Here is an 18,149-nt window from a genome sequence, read left to right on the forward strand (position 1 = left end):
AGCGACACTCACACACAGGATTTTAATGAAGATTTTTTTTCCCTTTCAGTTGACAGATTCTCTGTTCAGCTGTCCTCCTCAGCTGCGGTCTGAGCTGGTGTTTCATAGCGTTTCACAGCACACATTTTCAGCAACAATTCATTTCATTTTTCAGAAAATCCGTGCTTGACGAACACAATTTGAACCTGAGAGCAGCCGTTGAGAGGATTCACGGTGGCTCCTCATGAAAACGTTGTGAGTTGGATCGGTATTTTCCAAAAATTTATGTCTGTGTCGGAAGCCAATCCTGATACTAGATCGAATCGGTCGCAACCTTGGGTGCATGCGCCGGTGCAGCATGTCGCCACATCCAGAACACTGCAGAATCACCTTGGATTCTGGATGTCAACCATCCAGGAACACAACTGGTCCATCCCCATCACTAGAAAGTCACCATGTATCTGCAGCAGCCAGGTGAAACGAGGGTGTCCTCTTGGCTGTCTCCAGCCATTGATGTCTCAACATTGAAACATCAGAGAAAAATAAGTGACACTCCCACACAATGCAAGTGATGCTCCTCATCTCCATCTCACGAAGCAACCGTTTCTTGCAAGGCACCCAAGGATCCTCCAAAGAGACCTATTAGGAAAAGACATGAAGTATTCTTTGATATTAGGTCTTTTAATGACCATAATGGTGTTCAGTATCTTTATACATTATTAAATAATGTATAAATTAACAACTTAGTTCACATAAACCCCATTAATAAATTATTTTTATATACAGTTGGTACTACATGGTGTAATGTTAAGTCTTCATTTATTCATTTTCAAACTTGCTTATTCCTGGTACTAGTCACGGTGGGGATGGAGCCTATCCTGGAGTACAGCCTGAGACAGGGTTAGCTCACTGACACTCACACGCACAGTCACCTTCAGAGTGTCCGGGGACTTGGAGGGCTACCTGAAGGGAACGCACACAAACACAAGGAGAACGCGCAAACAGTGCTAACCACTAAGACACACTGTGCAGCAGTTGCAGCAGCACGGGTGCAGACAGACACAGGACGGCATTCTGCAGACTGGACAACCATTCCAACAACTCTGGGTAACAGTAACCAACGGTAACCCAAAAAAAAAAAACAGCCCTCTGTCCCTTTTTCCTGGACAGACACTGATCCTTTCGCCAGCTCAGGGACAACAGACTCAGAGCCAAACTGAGAGTTTGTAACTTTACCCGCTCTGCCCTCAGACGTGCAACACAACCCCCACTTAAAGGTTCACAAGGTTAATTATTCAACATGGGGGAATGGGGGGGGGTGTTTGTGGGACAACCAAGAGTGGACACAGGCAGCAGGAACCCCTCACCTCTTTTGTTCAACTCACCTACTCACCCATTCACTCACTCACTCACTGGCGACCAAATATGCACTTACAGGCTTTCTCAACTTACTTGGACATCACGTGTGGCCCCATTCAGCCACACTACCCCTCTCATACACACACACACACACTTGGGGTCATCCCAGTGGCGTCTCTTACCGTTGTGGTTGTGCTGAAGCGTCTCCAGCACCCCAGCAGAAGATTCGCTTGCTCCCAGCTCGGCCAGTCTGCGGCTGGTGGCGCTGAGCTCCGACCTCAGGTTGGTCACCTCCTGGCTGGCCGACTGGATGGCGCCATCGATGCGTTGAGCCAACTGCTTGTTGTCATCCATCATTTTCAGGATTTTTGCCTGAGGAGAAGAGGGGAATCCAAAGAAGGTGTCATTCTGGTAAGATGACCATTTCCCAAGAAGGACCCGTCTCCAGATCTGGCTTCTTTCCCTTTTAGGAGAAAGTCAAAGGTAAATCCTCCGGGCAGTTTGTCCTTTTCCCTTAAAGAGTGGCAGCTGGCTCAGGAAGGGGGGCGGTGGGTGGCGGGGATCGGGTTTAGCACGAGTGGGAGTGTGTGTTTGGGAGCATGTATGGATGTGTGTGTGTGTAACAGTGTATCAGATCCAGTTCTAGCAGTGAAGTGTGCTCCCTGCAGCTGACTGTCGACAGGACACAGAGCACTGAGGGATGACAAGTGCCTTTTTAAATGGACTGTACCAATCACAGAGAAAGACGGGGGGGGGGGCAAACTCGACCACAACGGCGAGGAAGTCAGTGCTGCCGTGCACAGCTGCAGACATTCCTGCTACCTTCTGGGAATGTGTGTATGAAAAAAGCAGAAAATAAAAGTCAGTCAGCTTTAATCGAAGTGTCGCAGCTCTTTGTGTGTGTGTGTGTGTGTGTGTGTGTGTGTGTGTGTGTGTGTGTGTGTGTGTGTGTGTGTGTGTGTGTGTGTGTGTGTGTGTGTGTGTGTGTGTGTGTGTGTGTGTGTGTGTGTGTGTGCATGCGCACCAACACCCCTCTAAGGACCCGTTGGCTAAAAGGAAGGAAATCATTAGTTTGTCCAAGAAAAACAGTGTTAGCCGTGCAAACAGTGTTCATCAAAGGGTCAGCGCACGGGACTCGTCCTGCAACATAAACACATTTTACAGCTCTGGAAAAGTGCCGGACAGCTCGTGCAAAGCTAAATGTCAGCGTGAACATGCAATAGAGGAACACTTTTATTTCATTTTGACCGGCAAAAGTTCAGCAACATATATTTTAGTCATTAACTCATCTGAAATTTATGTCATATTTTCTGGAACACAATTGGTGGATATTTACCAGTTTGGATGTTGGGGTGATGTGCGACTTATACTCCGGTGCAGTTTATATACCAAAAAATAAATATCACACGTTTGTTATTAACAATAATAAATATAATAACTATTTATGTAGGATTTTCCCAAGAATCAAAGCACTAAACAAAATGAATTCCAATAATAAAAGAATAAATTCCAATAGTAAAAAGTACATGATAACAATGAACAAAAGGTGCGACTTATACTCTGGTGCAACTTATATATGGTTATATATGGTTTTTGTCGCTTCAAGAAGCATTTTTTGACAGGTGCAAATTATACTAGGGAAAACACGGCAATTATACCACATAATGTCAGCATGTATGGACAATGCTGAGATTTCCTTCTTCACTCTCATTTGACCCATTTCCTTGAAATTGGGTGAACAGGTGTACCGTGATGTTAGCCACTGTATATTTTATCCTCACCAAAAAAAATAAATGCAACATTTTCATTTTCACTCCCATTTTTTATATAGTAAAGTAAAATATCTAGAATTTATTCTATGCATACAAAAGGATTTTTTTGTGTGTGTGTCTGGATTTTTATTAACAAAATTGTTAAAATCTATTTTAGAGCTCCATCACACCCAGACAAAGACCATGAAGGCTGCAATGTGTTCTGAATGCAGTGGGGACACATTGCTTCATCCTGACTACATCACTGACATGTTTTCACACCGTCTAACATGTTTCCACCAATTTCAGATCACACACAGTTGGCTCTTACGATCGTCTTACTACAAACAATGACACTGCACTCGAGCATATCGCACTTTCACTGCGTCCATCCTATCCGACACGCACTGTGTTTTTTCATTTGTTCTGCACGTTTCTTGTGTCCACATATAGGTACAGCGATAAAGTACAATGAGAAAAGCATGTCCACCTCTGCAATATTTAAACATGCATTCGAATATGCTCCAGCAGTGCAGGTGAGCCTTCATTTGTATGAGGATTTGGAAGAGGTTTTTTTTTGTTTGTTTGCTTGCTTGTTTGTTTGTCTCTTTTCTGTGTTTCAGCACTGTGAACAGCGACTGACATTTTATTCACATGCAGTCCAAAGATGATTGCTGTGGCAGCCTGTGTGTTTAACCTCTGCGCTGTTTCCCTCTCAGAGTGTGAACTCACAATCAATCAATCAATCAATCAATCAATCAATTTTTTTATATAGCAACAAACAGTTGCCCCAAGGCGCTTTATATTGCAAGGCAAGGCCATACAATAATTATGTAAAACCCCAACGGTCAAAACGACCCCCTGTGAGCAAGCACTTGGCTACAGTGGGAAGGAAAAACTCCCTTTTAACAGGAAGAAACCTCCAGCAGAACCAGGCTCAGGGAGGGGCAGTCTTCTGCTGGGACTGGTTGGGGCTGAGGGAGAGAACCAGGAAAAAGACATGCTGTGGAGGGGAGCAGAGATCGATCACTAATGATTAAATGCAGAGTGGTGCATACAGAGCAAAAAGAGAAAGAAACAGTGCATCATGGGAACCCCCCAGCAGTCTACGTCTATAGCAGCATAACTAAGGGATGGTTCAGGGTCACCTGATCCAGCCCTAACTATAAGCTTTAGCAAAAAGGAAAGTTTTAAGCCTAATCTTAAAAGTAGAGAGGGTGTCTGTCTCCCTGATCTGAATTGGGAGCTGGTTCCACAGGAGAGGAGCCTGAAAGCTGAAGGCTCTGCCTCCCATTCTACTCTTACAAACCCTAGGAACTACAAGTAAGCCTGCAGTCTGAGAGCGAAGCGCTCTATTGGGGTGATATGGTACTACGAGGTCCCTAAGATAAGATGGGACCTGATTATTCAAAACCTTATAAGTAAGAAGAAGAATTTTAAATTCTATTCTAGAATTAACAGGAAGCCAATGAAGAGAGGCCAATATGGGTGAGATATGCTCTCTCCTTCTAGTCCCCGTCAGTACTCTAGCTGCAGCATTTTGAATTAACTGAAGGCTTTTTAGGGAACTTTTAGGACAACCTGATAATAATGAATTACAATAGTCCAGCCTAGAGGAAATAAATGCATGAATTAGTTTTTCAGCATCACTCTGAGACAAGACCTTTCTGATTTTAGAGATATTGCGTAAATGCAAAAAAGCAGTCCTACATATTTGTTTAATATGCGCTTTGAATGACATATCCTGATCAAAAATGACTCCAAGATTTCTCACAGTATTACTAGAGGTCAGGGTAATGCCATCCAGAGTAAGGATCTGGTTAGACACCATGTTTCTAAGATTTGTGGGGCCAAGTACAATAACTTCAGTTTTATCTGAGTTTAAAAGCAGGAAATTAGAGGTCATCCATGTCTTTATGTCTGTAAGACAATCCTGCAGTTTAGCTAATTGGTGTGTGTCCTCTGGCTTCATGGATAGATAAAGCTGGGTATCATCTGCGTAACAATGAAAATTTAAGCAATACCGTCTAATAATACTGCCTAAGGGAAGCATGTATAAAGTGAATAAAATTGGTCCTAGCACAGAACCTTGTGGAACTCCATAATTAACTTTAGTCTGTGAAGAAGATTCCCCATTTACATGAACAAATTGTAATCTATTAGACAAATATGATTCAAACCACCGCAGCGCAGTGCCTTTAATACCTATGGCAATACCTATAATACCTATCTCCTGGATGGGAGCGAGGCACTCTAACCACGAGGCTACAACCCATGGGCTCCAGCGTCTGTCACTTTTGATGGGAGTGAGGTTTACTGACTTCAACTGCACGGCAAGTCAGTGAAGTCCCTACTGGCTTTAACTACATTGTTAATATGTCAGCGCAGTGATTACGACAACCGTATTAAGTTCTTACTACGTCCTGAATCCACCACATCCTCGCTACATATTTTTGAACATGTCCAAAGTGCAAACATCCTCCATGTTTATGGGTTCCATACCACATTCTTATCAATTTATACTGTGCTCCTATCATCTCGGACAAGTTCTTATTGTGTCCACCCAATTTTTAGCGGATGTAGTGTAAGCATGTCTGAATATGATGGTGGTTTTAGTGAGCACTACACCTTTACCAAAATAATCAATCTATCTGGAAAAGTGCTGATTAAAAAGTATGATTATTGCACAAGAAGCTTGAATTTTTTCTACAGTCTCACCACAACCCTAAATGTTACTCTGTTAAAAAAAAAAACATATATTTGGTGCCTGTTTGTCAAAGCTCCTCTCATGTAGCATCACCGCATACTCAGCTGAAACACACCTACTAATAATATATTTTTGACATAAGATGCTTGGATTTGAGACACTGATCTCATTATTCTCAGCACTACTGGCACCACATCAATGTAGATGCACAAGTGAACACAGACACGACTGCAGCTCCGTGCAGTAACATGTGACTGCCACATTGTGTGACCAATCACTTATTTACACACAAGGAAAGGTCTGACATGATGCAAACAGTTGCCAGTGATGCAAATGTTCCTTGATCAATCATCCGTCATGCAAAGCAGAAAAGCTTGAAATTGCAGTGAACATCATATGTGGCCTGAGGCATGCGCAGACCAGAATTGGGGAGAGATGATACAATTTCCCCCACGGCAAATAGAGTCTAAACACGGATGCTTATGAATACTAAAATGCAGGCCAGCAGGGCTGTGAGTGCAGAGATGTTTACAGCGGGCAGTAATGCTCATGTTTTAGGATTAGGGCTGAAACCAGGATGAGCATTTATCACCTAATACACATCACATGACAAGGGACCATTAAAATTCATAAGAATTTGGACAGCAACCTGATTTTTTTTTCCCCCCTCTGTACACCACCACCATGGAGTAGAAAGGATGTGCTTGTAGTGTTGAGCTTTTTTTCTGTGATTCAAGGCATTAAACAAAAATGTTGCATTAACCAGTTTGTAATTATGGGCATTATTATACACAGTCTGTTCATTTTCAGAGGCCAAATCACTGAACACGTCTTGGATTTCATTTACAGCAACCATTAAAAAAATACAAACAGTATGGCACTGTCTGGAGTTCCCAAAAACTGGATGAAGTGCAGGAAGGAGAAGAGTGAGGAAACACACCAAGGGTATAGACTTCTGTGACTTTGATTGGAAAATCTGTACATTGTACAGCTTTTGCATCTTATACAACGGTCTCACGGCAAGTCGTGATTCAGCAGCACAACATATACATTAATCTATTGGTTCGTGATGTGACGAAAAGTGCGTCATTTTCGTCACGGCGGCACAAATTCATTCTAATTCATTCCATGATGGCTGCACAAAATTAAAGTGAAGGGGGGGGGTCAAAGTGGTTATGGTTAGGGTGGTGGAAAGAGTAAGATTAGGTTATGGTTAAGGCTAGGGTCGGGGGTAGGAGTAAGGTTAGTAATAGTGAGTTTAAAAAAAAAAAAGACATCACGAAAATTTGACTAATTTTGTCACGAGAGCACAAAAAAAAAATGTGAGACTGGACTGCTCTTACGTCACCAGTTCTACAGCCTCAAAGTTGAGTGACACAAAGAAGAATTTTCTTAAAAATCAGACTTCAAATTCAAAACTACTTTTCCAAAAGACACAGAAAAGATTCAAGTCAAGATATGGACTGATTTCCTATCGTAAAATCCTTGTCAGTGGCATTTAGTTAGTTCGAGCCAGGGTCCAAAATGTTAGTGTTGCATTATTTATTTATTTATTTATTTATTTATTTTAACCTCGGTTTGGTTTACTTTAACATGGCAATATTGCTAAGCAAACCAAAGTGTCTAAGGAAAAAAATTATTTTTACCTTGTTCTGTTTGTCTTCTCTTCTTCCCTCTGCCCCTGCATGTCTGTTGGTCTTGTGAATCTGGCTGACCTCCTTGCCACTCAAACCTTCAATCAATCATCTACTCCACTGCAATTTAAAACACCAGTTCATTCATCCACTCCTCTCCAGTTCATTGACTTACTTCCTGCAGCATTCTTATGACTTTGAAAATTCTGTTTGTGTGAACTTTTTTAGACTGCATTTAACTCTGTTTTGTTTCCTGTGTTTTCTCAGCCAGCCGCTTCCAGATTCAACACCTGTTTTCCCAGTTTTGTTCACCACCACCACCTCGCTTGGAACCAACACTGCACTACCCTGAACATTGCACTTTTTGTAAAATACACTGTCATTTTTACAACATCTGCATTTTGGCTCCAGTTTATACGTGTGCTTAAAACCTCACATCATGGAATCCAGAAATAAATACATCAGGGTCTCTGTGACTGTACAACAGCATCACTTAACATTTTTTTTGTTTGTTTGTTTTGTTTTGGGTTTTTTTGTTGTTGTTTTGTTTTGGTTTGTTTTGTTTTGGGGGTTTTTTTTGCCTGTTGCTTTCTTTGAACAAGCTGTACCTAATTATGAAAAAATTGAGCTACAGTTTGAATTGAATTGAATCTCACCATAAACCTGACTAGATCAAGACCAGAAGATCTCCCACACTGGTCTTGGTATGGTTGAGAGTTGGAAAAAAACGCTGCTGTGAAAACGGCCTCACAAGATTGAACTCTTGCAGCTCCACCTACAGGTGCAGTATTGCCGTGCAGCTGTGACACATACGAGGTCTGTCAATAAAGTATAGGTCCTTTTTATTTTTTTCAAAAACTATATGGATTTCATTCATATGTTTTTACGTCAGACATGCTTGAACCCTCGTGCGCATGCGTGGGTTTTTCCACGCCTGTGACAGTGTCACCTCAAAATCTCTCATCAGCCGTTAAAATTGTCACTGAAAACCAGCTTAATTTTTCGAACCGTGTCCACTTCGATGTGTCTCACAGGTTTAGAAAAAATTTTGATCAAACAAAGCGCCAGTCTCTCAGCAACTTCTCAGACAAAGGAATTCCGACGAGGGGCTGGATGACTCCTCCCACAAGGAGTGCTCACAGGCGGATGACGTCACCGACAGGCGTGGAAAAAGTCACGCATGCGCACGAGGGTTCAAGCATGTCTGACGTAAAAACATATGAATGAAATCCATATAGTTTTTGAAAAAAATATAAAGGACCAATACTTTATGGACAGCCCTCGTATTCCCCAGGGAGCATCACAAGATCCACTCATCTGTGTCCTTTTTGCCCAGCGATGCATGAACCAGACTTAAACCATCGAGCACTGGAGAAGAACCTACTACTGTCTGCATCACTTGTGTTCTTCTTCAGGTTTTTTCTCATTTCCAGATTCGTCACCATCTGGTGAAATGAATAATCTTCTGAATTTATTGCAGACTTCTCACCTCTACAGTGCGTGTAATCGCTGGTCTTTTTGCAGATTATCGTCTACCTTATCTTTTCTGACTATTGCTCTGTTCATCTGCCTCTGTTTTCTCTCATCCTTCCATCTGCTTACAAGAGGTGTAAAAAAAGAACAAACAAAACAACAAACAGAGGAAGCAAACAGTGAGCGCCGCGTGGCTCCAGATCAGACTAATCATCCACTGTGAATGAAACAGTCCTGATGTTTATTCTCTGCAGTGTTGCAGCTTCCTTTTACCTGCAGTGAAATTTGAGGCGTTTATCAAAAACAAAGGATTGCACCATCATTTCCACATGTCAAATAAATCCTAATCCATCCTGCCTGTCACTGAGAGACGGATGCTGGAATGTTATTGGAGAGAAAAGCATCTCACTGAAGTTTGGGATCCTCTGAGGGGGCAGGTGAGACCTTCTAGGCAGAGTTTAAAGATTACAGGATTTTTGCAACATTATGAAAACTATATGATCCAACACCTAAACATTTTTTGCATGCTTTTGTTAAAAAAAAAAAAAATCTGTACTGGAGCGTCGTGGTGAAGAAGGAGCTGAGACAGAAAGTGACAGCTGATTTATGACCGTGTCCTCACCTTAAGACAAGAGCTTTGGGAAATGAACAGAAGATACACAGATACAAGTGGTGGAAATGAGAGTCCTCCATCCGGGATAGTAGAGAAGCTTGAATCTTCGACTGGACTGGGTTGCTTGACGCGAGGACGTTTCGCTTCAAATCGCAGAAGCTTCCTCAGCTAAAATTCTTGCTCTGGTAGTCTGACTTCTGTCTTGACTCTTGTAGAGAAGAATAAACAGAAGCCACAAAAGCTGGAGTTTTAAACCTAACCAGACCCCTCCTACCAAGAGGCAGACTGCTATCGGCTAGTGACTAAACAATAGCTCTAATTAGCACCTATTGTGCTCTAGTTAGCACCCTCCTAATGACAGGGTAGCTGTCCCTCCTAATGATGGGACGGACACCTCTCCTGATGGCTCCCTTGACGACTCTCCTGATGACGTGAATGACTCATTACCATGAACAAAAGACTGAAACTGCTTTGACCTAAGTACCCCATTGTAAACAGGGGACAAAGTGTGTTTCAGATCCCCTCCCCGGTTAAGGCTGGGTTTCAACTGTTTCACATAGAATGCCTCCTTGACCCCTCTCTTAAACCATTTCTTCTCTCTGGCTTTTAACTTCCTTCTCCTCAAACGTGTGGTTAGTGTCTTTAAGGTGGAGACGAACTGTAGACTGAGGTCCACTGGTGCCCTCTCTGCGGTGCTGGTATAGCCTTTTGTGTAAAGGTTGCTTAGTCTCACCTATGTAGTGTTCGTTACAGTTTTCCTGACATCTGATAGAATACACTACATTGCTCTGTTTGTAACTAGGAATCCTGTCCTTAGAGTGAACTACAAGTAATTTCTGTCTCAAGGTGTTAACCACTTTAAAGTAAACTGGGATTTTGTGCTGTCTGAAGATCCTCTGTAGTTTTCCCCTACTCCTGCTAAATAAGGGAGAGACACTCCTCTTCTTCTTGTCTCCGTCTCCTGTCTTTCTGGTCTCTTTGTTCTCTTGGACTTCTGCACTTTGTCCAGGGACCATTGTGGGTAACCACATACTGTGAGGGCTTTCCGGACAAGTTGTTGTTCTTTAGCCCTTCCGTCTGCAGTTGTGGGCACCTGTAGGGCTCTGTGTTGAAGCGTCCTGATCACCCCGAGCTTGTGTTCAAGGGGGTGGTTTGAGCCAAAGAGCAGATATTGGTCAGTGTGAGTGGGTTTTCTGTAAACCCCTGTCTGGAGCTGCCTGTTCTCTTCAATCGTAACATCACAGTCCAAGAAGGATAAATGGTTGTTTCTGGCATCCTCATGTGTGAACTTGATATTGGAGTCCACCGAGTTGATGTGTTCTGTGTCATCAACATATCTGAACCAGTGACTGAACCAGTGACTGGGAGAGATGCCCATGAAAGACATCAAGGCTGTCTTCTCCACTCGCTCCATGTACAGTTTGGCCACAATGGGGGATACCGGAAACCCCATCGCACAACCATGGATCTGCCTGTAGTAATTCCCCCTAAACAGGAAATACCTAGTGTTAAGACAGATCTCCAAGAGTTGGCCAATGTGGTCTGGTGTGAGTTTGGTCCTTTCAAGTAGAGACACATCCTCCAGCAGTCTCTGCCTCACAGCTGAGACGGCCTCAGCGGTGGGGATGCAGGTGAACAACGATGTCACATCAAATTACACCATTGTTTCATCTGCCTCCAGCTGCCGGTCCTTGATCTTGTTCACAAAATCTTGTGTGTTCTCCACATGGTGGTCTGAGTTACCCACTAGAGGAGCCAAAATCCACTTGAGGTACTTGGCCAAATTGTACATGATGGAATCTGTGCTACATACAATATGCCTGAGAGGCACGTCCTGTTTGTGGATTTTGGGCAGTCCATAGATGCATGGAGTGGCGTCCCCAGGGTACAGTCTGTAGTATGCCTGCCTGTCGATGAGTCCCTCTTTCTCCAGGTTTTGCAGGTAGCTAATGATTTTCTTCTTATAGCCACTCGTGGGGTCTCTCTTCAGACGCTCGTATGTACTGGAGTCACTAGTTGTTGATCTTGGCCTCGTAGTCCGATGTGATCAGGACCACCGTGCATCCGTCCACCGTCCACAAATCTTAGAAACATGGTGTCTAACCAGATCCTTACTCTGGATGGCATTACCCTGACCTCTAGTAATACTGTGAGAAATCTTGGAGTTATTTTTGATCAGGATATGTCATTCAATGCGCATATTAAACAAATATGTAGGACTGGTTTTTTGCATTTGCGCAATATCTCTAAAATTAGAAAGGTCTTGTCTCAGAGTGATGCTGAAAAACTAATTCATGCATTTATTTCCTCTAGGCTGGACTATTGTAATTCATTATTATCAGGTTGTGCTAAAAGTTCCCTGAAAAGCCTTCAGTTAATTCAAAATGCTGCAGCTAGAGTACTAGCAGGGACTAGAAGGAGAGAGCATATCTCATCCATATTGGCCTCTCTTCACTGGCTTCCTGTTAATTCTAGAATAGAATTTAAAATTCTTCTTCTTACTTATAAGATTTTGAATAATCAGGTCCCATCTTATCTTAGGGACCTCTTAGTACCATATCACCCCAATAGAGCGCTTCGCTCTCAGACTGCAAGCTTACTTGTAGTTCCTATAGGGTTTGTAAGAGTAGAATGGGAGGCAGAGCCTTCAGCTTTCAGGCTCCTCTCCTGTGGAACCAGCTCCCAATTCAGATCAGGGAGACAGACACCCTCTCTACTTTTAAGATTAGGCTTAAAACTTTCCTTTTTGCTAAAGCTTATAGTTAGGGCTGGATCAGGTGATCCTGAACCATCCCTTAGTTATGTTGCTATAGACTTAGACTGCTGGGGGGTTCCCATGATGCACTGAGTGTTTCTTTCTCTTTTTGCTCTGTATGCACCACTCTGCATTTAATCATTAGTGATTGATCTCTGCTCCCCTCCACAGCATGTCTTTTTCCTGGTTCTCTCCCTCAGCCCCAACCAGTCTCAGCAGAAGACTGCCCCTCCCTGAGCCTGGTTCTGCTGGAGGTTTCTTCCTGTTAAAAAGGAGTTTTTCCTTCCCACTGTTGCCAAGTGCTTGCTCACAGGGGGTCGTTTTGACCGTTGGGGTTTTTCCGTAATTATTGTATGGCTTTGCCTTACAATATAAAGCGCCTTGCGGCAACTGTTTGTTGTAATTTGGCGCTATATAAATAAAATTGATAAGATTTGATTTGATCTGCCTTTATCCGCTGGCAGGATAAAGATGTTTTGGTCCTTTTGCAGTGCTGACAAAGCTTTCCGTTCTTCTCCTGTGATGTTGGACGGAGGAGGCTTAGCACTGTTCAGCACTGCTTTGACTCTTAGTCGGAGGTCCCCAGCTTCTGACTCTGACAAATTGTTATGCTTAATGGCTGACTCTACTGCACTCTGGGCCTCTTCCTCCACTAAAGTTTCTATCCTTTTGTAAAGACTATCAAGATTATTTTGGAGGTCTAATATTTTAAAATGAAGCCTTCTAATTCTAAGACCCAAAATCCTCCTAAGGTAACTGTGCTGGATCTTTTCTGCTGTGTGACCTGCTTCTAGTGCCTTTTGCTTCATGTATTTGGGAATAACACTGTTTTGTTTTCATCTCAGGTTAAATCTTAAGTGGTTTCTAAAGTTAGCTATCTTTTTAGCAGTCTTTTCCAGCTTACGTACCAGTGCCAGGGCCTCATGCCCACAGTTGGTCGCAATGTTTCTGTGTAGGCTCTCAGTTGTTCAGGTGGTTTCCATAGTAGAGAAACTTGAATCTTCGACTGGACTGGGTTGCTTGACGCTTATTCTTCTCTACAAGAGTCAAGACAGAAGTCAGACTACCAGAGCAAGAATTTTACCTGAGGAAGCTTCTGCGATTTGAAGCGAAACATCCTCGTGTCAAGCAACCCAGTCCAGTCGAAGATTCAAGCTTCTCTACTATGGAAACCACCTGGACAACTGAGAGCCTACACAGAAACTCCATCCAGGATCTGGATTTATAATCAGGGTCTGGATGAGAACCTCACATATCTTTATTTCTTTATTTATTTGGAACCCCATTAGCTTCCACTGGGTGGTTGCTAGTCTTCCTGGGGTCCAAAAACTTAAAATCACAATACAATTACATTCCAACGATAAATAATACATACAATTAAGTCACAACTACATTTCAATAAATACTCCATACAGTTAACAAATTCAATTCATGATCCTTCACATTGAACTCAGTCCAAAATCTATGCTTTTTTCAATTCATTCATACAGTTTTGTTTTAAAATCTTTTTAAAGTAATATCTACAATTTATTTGCCTTATACCCCCAGACAAATGGTTCCATGCTTATCTCAAGTATCTCAGAGTAGAGATGCTGCTCCTTTGCATCAAAAGGGGCCAGCTGAGGTGATTTGGACATCTGTCATCTATTGCCCAGTTTGATGACACAATGTGCCAGTTTAGTGTGTTGAGTGATGAAGTAATGTGCCGGTGTGTTTGCAAAAACAATTCCAGTGTAATTGACGATACCGTAGCAGAACCTTAGTGCAACCTTGGTACTTCTGGGAAACCTCCTGGTGATATTATGTCATGAACAACAACATAACAGGCTCCACAGAAATGCAAGAGATTACCAAAGTATGTTAAAGGAATCTTGAAAATTCAGCTACTTCAAACAAGACTAAACGGAATATCCTGTTTCACCTCGGATTCCCTCTGGGATGCTCCAAGGTTTTCCAAAACAAAGATGAGGTTTTAAAGTGTGATATTCTGAGATGCATATCTGTGAAAGTGAGAAAAAGGTTTTAATTTGCAATCAGAAAAACATGCTCTCTAAAAGTGCAATTATATCAACTTATCAATGTGCAGTTCATCAGCTCATAAGACATTTTTGTTATTATTATTATTATTATTATTATTATTATTATCATTTTCCAGGCTATACGGTGCACATCTCAGACTTCTCTAAATATCTTTGCAAACCTCCCCCTATCTATTTCATGCATTTTACAAAATACTGTGTATTTCATGCATTGCTGTATTAGTTTAAGAATCTCAAGTGTAAATTTTTGCAAAGTAAAATAAAGATGCATGTATTTGTTCCTGGTTTTTCTAAAGTCAGTAGATTTTGCACTTAAAGACCTCATCCAGCTCACAGACCACAACGTCACACAAACACTGGATTATGAAATGCTACGTGCACCTCCAGCAGAGAAACTGTATGAGCATACAGTGCAGTGCATGATGGCATAGTTCCATTTGCAGCTGAGTGGGAAAATTAAAGCACTTTTACTTTTGGTGTTTGGTGCAGAATTAATTTTGCTGCTGTGGAAAACTGTGGGGTGAAGCTGATGTGAGAGAGAGGTTCCTCTTTCAGCTGCCACTGCGGCAAAGTAGATTGATGACAGAGTGAACAACAAGCAAAAAATCATTTCTTTGGAACGTCTTGTGATTTTGTTTTTGGGGAAAGAAACCAAAGGCGACTGATCTGGTGCTCAGTTTTTATGTTTTCTGGAAATGATATGAACAAAAGGCTGCATTGATTTGGCGAAAATAATTACAGAACTGGACTGCAACGCGCTGTCCCAGGTACTAAAAACTACAAATGGTTATTGATGTCATTGGGCCCCAGGGAAGACAAATCTAACCTGGTTCAGACTCAACACCCAAACTGATTGTGTATTTCTTTACTCAAACCAACAACCAGCTGTTACCAGGAACGCTCACTCAACACTGCAGGTCAGGTCTATTAACATGATGTTGTCACATCCACCACCACAAATTTTGGCTGGAAACCACCCAGGCAGATGTCCAGTCCATCCTTATCTCTGGAAAGTAGCCATCTATCCACTATAGCAGTGTTATTGAAGAATGTTATGCAAGGTTTTTCTGGAAGCAGTTTGTGATGAGTTACTTTTCACTTTTCTTTACAAAGGTGGACCACACAGCTATTTTCAGTTTAATTTTCCAAAGCGGCTTGCACGGGTGCTCTGTCAGGAAGGTGTCTTTCCTTTGAAATATGTCATGCAAAGAGAAATGTGTCAGTTTTTTTTATTATTTCTGCAGCCTGCACATTAATAAAATACTGCAAGGAGTTTACAAAGACGTCTATTTACTATATCTGAAATTAGTTTGAGCTTTAATGTGCTAATTTTATACAAAATATACTTTGACCAATATTAAAATGTATTTTTGGAACGTAGCCCTCAGCACAGATACATTTTTGGCTCTTCAATTCAGGTTTGGGACCATGCACCGGTGCTGCGCTTTGCCACATCCACAACATCATGGAACCACCTTGGGTCTTGGATAGCAACCACCCAAGGAGACAACGAGTCCAATCCCACATCTGTAAAATAACAATCTTTGTGGTGCAACTAGGTGAACCATGGGCGTCCCCTTGGCTTTCTCCAGCTCCTGGGGTACTCAACACTCAGGCACCTGTGTGCTGGACCTTGTACAGAGAAACAGGTCACATAGTCAAAATGTCATAGCTGATGCTCCCTCACAATGCAGGTGGTCCTCCTCAATGTAGTCTTTCTTAGTAGCCACTTGTTTGATACAAAGTTATTCCAGTGGTATGCAAGGATCCTTGGAAGACAATTAGTACTAAACACATCCAATCATTGCCTTGGGACACTGGTTTGTGTTTAAGTCTCACAACCATAGAGCCATCATTTTTGGCCCTTCATAGAATAGAATTAGGACAACCCTGTGCTATAGCCAAGTGGCATGTACGTAGATGCCCCTTGATTTTGCCCAGTTGCTGAGGTCATCTGCCTGAGGCACCTGTGCTCCATCATTTTGAGGAAACCACACCACATGGCTGATATTCCCTCACAATGAGACTACTATATCTCAACTGAGAGTCTCCCATAGTAAACTCTTATTTGACACAAAGTCACTCAAAAGGGGACCCAAACATTCTAGAGTGCACCAAGGCACAGTAAGACCAGAAGCACCAGAACTCCAAATATTCAGACCTTCACACTCTTGCAAGGGTATCAGCATCATCATACACCCGCGTCCAGTGACCTCATGACTTCCCATATGTCTCCAGACCACATAGGCCGGGACAAAGAGTTTAGAAGCTTTTCTCCACAATGCTGATAAATGATCTAATCCTTGATATAGGACAGTGAGGATTCTAGACTTTCCATTTCCTCCTTTCTGATCAGCCATTGCCCAATGCTGGGTGTACCAAAAAAAAAAAAGGTTAGACAACAGACCGACAGTTTTACATGATAATTAAACTAATCTGATGGTCCGTTACCAGATGGTGAACAACACTCAAACGCTGCCTGTTCATCTGCCAAGACACAAGCCACTCCTCCCACTCCATCCACCAACATCACGTTGTTATTTATAGACGACCCCGCTGCTGTATATGATACATTAGGAACACGGGACGACACACACACACACACACACACACACACACACATACACACACATACACAGTACAGGCCAATAATCCCAAAGTCATAGCTGTTAGATAGCCACTTGTGCTGAAATTAATCTTCGTCAGGTCATTAAAGTCTCCTCTTTAATTAAGACACAATGTTCTTCAAGTATCTGGGCACAGATTTGTGTCTCCTCTTGTCTGTACTTTGCCATCAGAGTGTTTGGTTATTACAGTACATAAATACCAGGATATACTGTATGCTGGTGTACAAATCATGCCATTTATTATTTATTTGGATTTCCACCATCACTTGGCTACAATTAATTTTCTCATCTGCCATAACTCCAAAAATAGGAAGAAATAAATATGGAAACTGCAGAGGATAAGCTGTAGATAAGTTGTAAGGTTTTAATTATTAACGGATACAAATTGGAAATTGATTTTAAAGTAAAAGATATGACTACACTGACACTCCAGAACTGATGTAAATATACTATTATGATGTCTTGATTTTAACATTATGATCTGGTTAAGCTGTTCAGCAGTTTACTCTGAAACCCTCAGAAAAGCTCAAAGGTGAGTGTGAGGTTCTTGCAAGACTGATGACAGTAATGTGAATGTTGTAAAGTAAAATTAAAATCAACATTCCTGATAGTTGTAGGTAGCGTAAGACACTGTCGTACCCGTTCAGAATGGGAAAACTTTGCTTTGCTGTTAATGCAGCAAAGCAAAGTTGGTCTTCTGGTCTTCTTCTATGCTGTGCTTTCTGCTACTCTATGTGGTGCTGCCCCCCAGCGGTAAACAATAGGCGAGCAGCGGCTGTGTCAAAATGCTGCAGCGCAGTAGTAGAAACCTGAAGAAGATCCCTGATTTTTTTCAGCGCATGAATTTGAAGATAAGCAGTGATACTTCTGGATATTCTAATTTCTCTTGAAAAATCAATGCATTAAATAAAGAATTAAAGAACTGCATTGTATCACACTGTACTGAATCACGCCAAATCAAATAATTCCATAATAAAATGTATCACCCCATAGCCCAAACATATTGATATATGTCCATTAATTTTATATCAAAGAGATGCTACACACTGAGTCTCAAACAAAATAGTAACAAGATGGGACTCTGGCGAGGGCGGTTGCATCTCTCTGTCCACCCTCCACCCCACCCCCCACCCCCCAAGCTCAGCTGCGCGGCATGGCTGCTGTGGCCACCCACACTCACATTACCTCAATTCAGATGATGGACTGTTTCAA

The 18,149-nt window shown here is 42.1% G+C and overlaps 1 protein-coding gene and 1 long non-coding RNA gene across 2 annotated transcripts in view; one reads left to right on the top strand and one right to left on the bottom strand.

Annotated features, from left to right (window-relative positions):
• kazna (kazrin, periplakin interacting protein a) overlaps positions 1 to 18,149 on the bottom strand; it is a 461,830-nt gene that overhangs the window by 340,675 nt on the left and 103,006 nt on the right. The window contains exon 3 of the mRNA XM_034173197.1: positions 1,521 to 1,710. Within this exon, the coding sequence (XP_034029088.1) occupies positions 1,521 to 1,710 (190 nt within the window). The remainder of the gene's footprint in view (positions 1 to 1,520; positions 1,711 to 18,149) is intronic.
• LOC117512953 lies at positions 2,784 to 17,861 on the top strand. Its single transcript, XR_004561424.1, has 3 exons — positions 2,784 to 2,884; positions 16,430 to 16,434; positions 17,850 to 17,861. It is a non-coding gene; the product is annotated as an uncharacterized LOC117512953 (long non-coding RNA).

Source organism: Thalassophryne amazonica, chromosome 6 (genome assembly GCF_902500255.1).
Source record: "Thalassophryne amazonica chromosome 6, fThaAma1.1, whole genome shotgun sequence".
Classification (NCBI taxonomy): domain Eukaryota; kingdom Metazoa; phylum Chordata; class Actinopteri; order Batrachoidiformes; family Batrachoididae; genus Thalassophryne; species Thalassophryne amazonica.